This window comes from Zonotrichia leucophrys, unplaced genomic scaffold (genome assembly GCF_028769735.1).
Source record: "Zonotrichia leucophrys gambelii isolate GWCS_2022_RI unplaced genomic scaffold, RI_Zleu_2.0 Scaffold_344_55258, whole genome shotgun sequence".
In the NCBI taxonomy this organism is placed as follows: domain Eukaryota; kingdom Metazoa; phylum Chordata; class Aves; order Passeriformes; family Passerellidae; genus Zonotrichia; species Zonotrichia leucophrys.
The window spans coordinates 46,801-50,215 of NW_026992549.1; the positions used below are offsets into that span (position 1 = coordinate 46,801).

At 66.6% G+C, this 3,415-nt stretch overlaps 1 protein-coding gene across 1 annotated transcript; it reads left to right on the forward strand.

Annotated features, from left to right (window-relative positions):
- The first annotated feature begins 213 nt into the window (after positions 1 to 213).
- LOC135441565 (serine/threonine-protein kinase pim-2-like) lies at positions 214 to 3,136 on the forward strand. Its single transcript, XM_064701123.1, has 5 exons — positions 214 to 1,227; positions 1,351 to 1,401; positions 1,599 to 1,965; positions 2,607 to 2,781; positions 3,010 to 3,136. The coding sequence occupies exons 1-5, from the start codon at positions 214 to 216 to the stop codon at positions 3,134 to 3,136; spliced, it is 1,734 nt and encodes a 577-aa protein (XP_064557193.1).
- Positions 3,137 to 3,415: the final 279 nt, after the last annotated feature.

Genomic DNA, 3,415 nt, shown 5'->3' on the forward strand with positions numbered 1-3,415 from the left:
TTCTCCATCCCAGTAATTCCAGATGCACTGCACCTCTAAGATCGGTGACTTAGTGATTTTAGACACTCTAAAATACCATGAGCCACACACAGTTTTCCTTCCCCTGGTTTTACAGGAAAGCAACACTGGAGGTGTCAGTGCAGTGCTGGGGTCAGGTAGGAATCCTACCCCAAGGGAAGGTGCCCTGACAGTGTTTGACCCTCAGCAAGGACAATGCCCAGCAGCGAGCGAGGGGATCGCTGTGCCAGTGTGCAGGAGTCAGGGCTCTGCATCTGCGCTCAGCACTGCAAAGTTCCCGTGTTTGGGCAGACGGAGGGGCTGTCCCCGGGGCGCGCGGGGCTCGAACGTGGGGCTCGTGGGGCGAGCGGGGAACGGACACGGGGACGAACGGCCCCGGTGCTTCAGTTGCAGCGGCGGCAGCGGCGGCAGCAGCAGCGGCGGCAGCAGCAGCGGCGGCAGCAGCAGCGGCGGCAGCAAAGAGATATTTTGAATACTCTCTTTCTTTCTCTTCTCTCTTTCTTTCTCTCTCCCTCCCTTTCCCGCTGTCGGGCACTCTTCTCTCGGGGTCCCTTGCCCGGCGTCCCTCTCCTCTCCCCGCCTCCCTGTCCCCTGCAGGGCCGGGCCATGCCCCCGGCCCGCCCCCGGCCCCGGGCGGGGCTGCCCCATGCCCGGCCCCGGCCGTCCCGCCGCGGTCTCGCCTCCGCCCGGCTCTGGCTGTACTGGCGGTGGCGCTGCTGGGCGGGCATCAGTGCCTGGGGCGGGGGCGGCATCGCCGCCCTTTGCCTCCGCCTGGCCCGAGCCCGGCCCCGGCCCCCGCCCCGGCCCCGGCCCCGGCCCCGGCCCCAGCCCCGGCCCCGGCCCCGGCCCCGGCCCCGGCCCCGGCCCCGGCTCCTCCCGGGGCCCGCGGAGCACACACGCGGCGCGGCCGCTCCCGCCGCCTCCGCTGCGGCTTCCCCGGCCCGAGCTCCGCCGCTCGGCAGCGCGGCCGCCGGTCCCGAGCCTCCCGTGCCGCGTTCCCGGGAGCGAACGCCTGGGCATGGCCGGCCCGGGGCGGGTGAGGGGCGCTCGGGGGCCGTTGCTGGCCCCGGGCCGACCGCTGACAGCCGCGTCCCGCCCGCAGGGACGGCGCAGGAGGCCCTGCAGGAGCGGTACCGGCTGGGATCGCTGCTGGGGCGCGGCGGCTTCGGCAGAGTCTTCGCGGCCACGAGGCTCTCGGACGGCGCCCCGGTGAGCAGCGGGGCCGGCGGCGGGCGCAGGAGGAGGGGATGGAGGAGGAGGAGGGCAGAGGGCGGAGGATGGGGCTCGCAGTGCGGGCGGCGAGCTCACCCCGCTGCTGGCCTTGGCTTGCAGGTGGCCATCAAAAGGGTGCCACGGAACCGCGTCCGGCACTGGGGCGAGCTGGTGAGTGAGCGGGGCCAGCAGCCGGGGCTGCCGGCCAGGGATGAGCCGGGGCCCGGCACGGTGGGAGCCGCCAGGACGCCCCGAGGGAGAGCGGGCGTGGGGCCAGCGCAGGGCGCAGAGCATCCCGGCCTGGCTGAGGGCTTCCCCAGGCCTGGCACGGCATCGGCCCCACTGACGGCATCGTGCTCCTCCCGCAGCCCGACGGCACCAGCGCACCCCTGGAGATCGTGCTGCTGGCCAAGGTGTCCACTGGCTTCCCCGGTGTGGTCCAGCTGCTGGAGTGGCTCGAGCTCCCCAACTGCATCGTGATGGTGCTGGAGCGGCCAGAGCAGTGTCAGGACCTGCATCGTTTCATTGGGGCACGGCGGTTCCTGCCCGAGGAGGAGGCGCGGGAGCTGTTCCGCCAGGTGCTGGAGGCCGTGCGGCACTGCACCAGCTGCGGGGTCCTGCACCGGGACATCAAGCCAGAGAACATCCTGGTTGACCTGGACACCGGGCAGGCCAAGCTGATTGACTTTGGCTGTGGCACCTACCTGCAGGACACAGTCTACACACACTTTGCAGGTGAGCCTACCCAGGGCTGTGCTCCCGCTGCTGACATCTCATGGCCCAACATCTCCCAGGCAAGCTGGCTGTGGCAGCGGGAGTTCTCCCTTTTGCTGCCAGTCAGGGCACTGAGTCCTCAGCTGAGTTGCTTTAGAGCAGGGCTGGGTGGGCAGCCATCTTCCAGCCCTGCTGGCAGCCTTTGCCAGCCACTCTGCCCAGGACTGGGGCTGGGCTGGGGCAGCCAGCTGGACCAAAACCCCCGTGGGTGGGGGTAGCAGAGAGAGAGGGCAGAACCTGTGCCCCAGCCAGTTTGGTGTGCAAATGAGAGGAAGGGCTTGCACTACCCCACTCGCCCTGTTTCCCTTGGCTTCATAATATTTTTGGGGCAATGCAGGCAGGGAGGATAAGGGCATGTTTTTTCCCCAGCATGGAGTGGGTTTTTCCTTTGCATGTCATGGTCGGGCCTAGCCAGGGCTGCCCTCTTCCAGCACCAGAGGCTTCTTTTCCAACCCTAACTTTGTGCACAAGTCCCAGATGCTGGCGAGAGGGCAGTGGTCACCCTGTGTGCCCCTGATGCAGCCCCCGCGGGCCCAGGGATGCTGGGGCCAGGCTCTGGGAGCAGCAGCATCCCCCTGATGAACTCCATCTGTATTCCATAGGAACACTGTCCTACAGCCCCCCGGAATGGAACGACTTTGGCTGGTACCATGGCGAGGCAGCAACGGTCTGGTCCCTGGGCATCCTGCTGCACCAGATGGTCTGCGGGGAGCACCCTTTCAGGAGGGGCCGGAACCTCAGCTGGGGCCAGCTCCCGCTGCCACAAAGGCTCTCAAGGTGGATCCTCTTCTCTGGGCATGGGGGGAATCCCAGTGCTGGGAGCCAGCAGCGGGCTCGTGGGCATCCCGCTCTGGCAGCTGCTGAGGAGGTGGCACATGTCCTGCTCTCCTCCAAAACAGGGAATTGGTGGGAAAGTTTAGGCCCAGCTCAGAGCGCATCCAGCATGGCCTGGGCATGGGAACAGTGGGGTAAAGCAGACAGGAGCCTTCTCTGGCTGACCGTCAGTTTCTGCTTTCTCTCCCCAGAGTGCAAAGACCTGATCTGGTGGTGTTTATCCGTGAACTCCTTGGACAGACCCACACTGGAAGACCTGTTCTGTGTTCCTTGGATGCAGGATATTCCTCTGCCATAGAAGAAGGGAGAGAGCCACAGGCACACTTTGATCCAGGGCCCTGGTAAGTTCCTGCTCCACATATGCCTTGGCAATGAGAAGCAAAGGAACCCAACCCTTTTTGTGCTGCCAGTGTCACTGGACCGGGGTCATGGGATGGGAACACGCAGCCCTTGTGCTGGAGCAGAGCTGCTCTGCCCAGCACTGGTGGCTGCCATCCCAGCTGGTTTTGCTTGTCCTGGTTCCCTGACAGCTGGGGCCCTGGGCAGAGCCCTGAGAGCCTGGTCTGCCCCCAGGGAA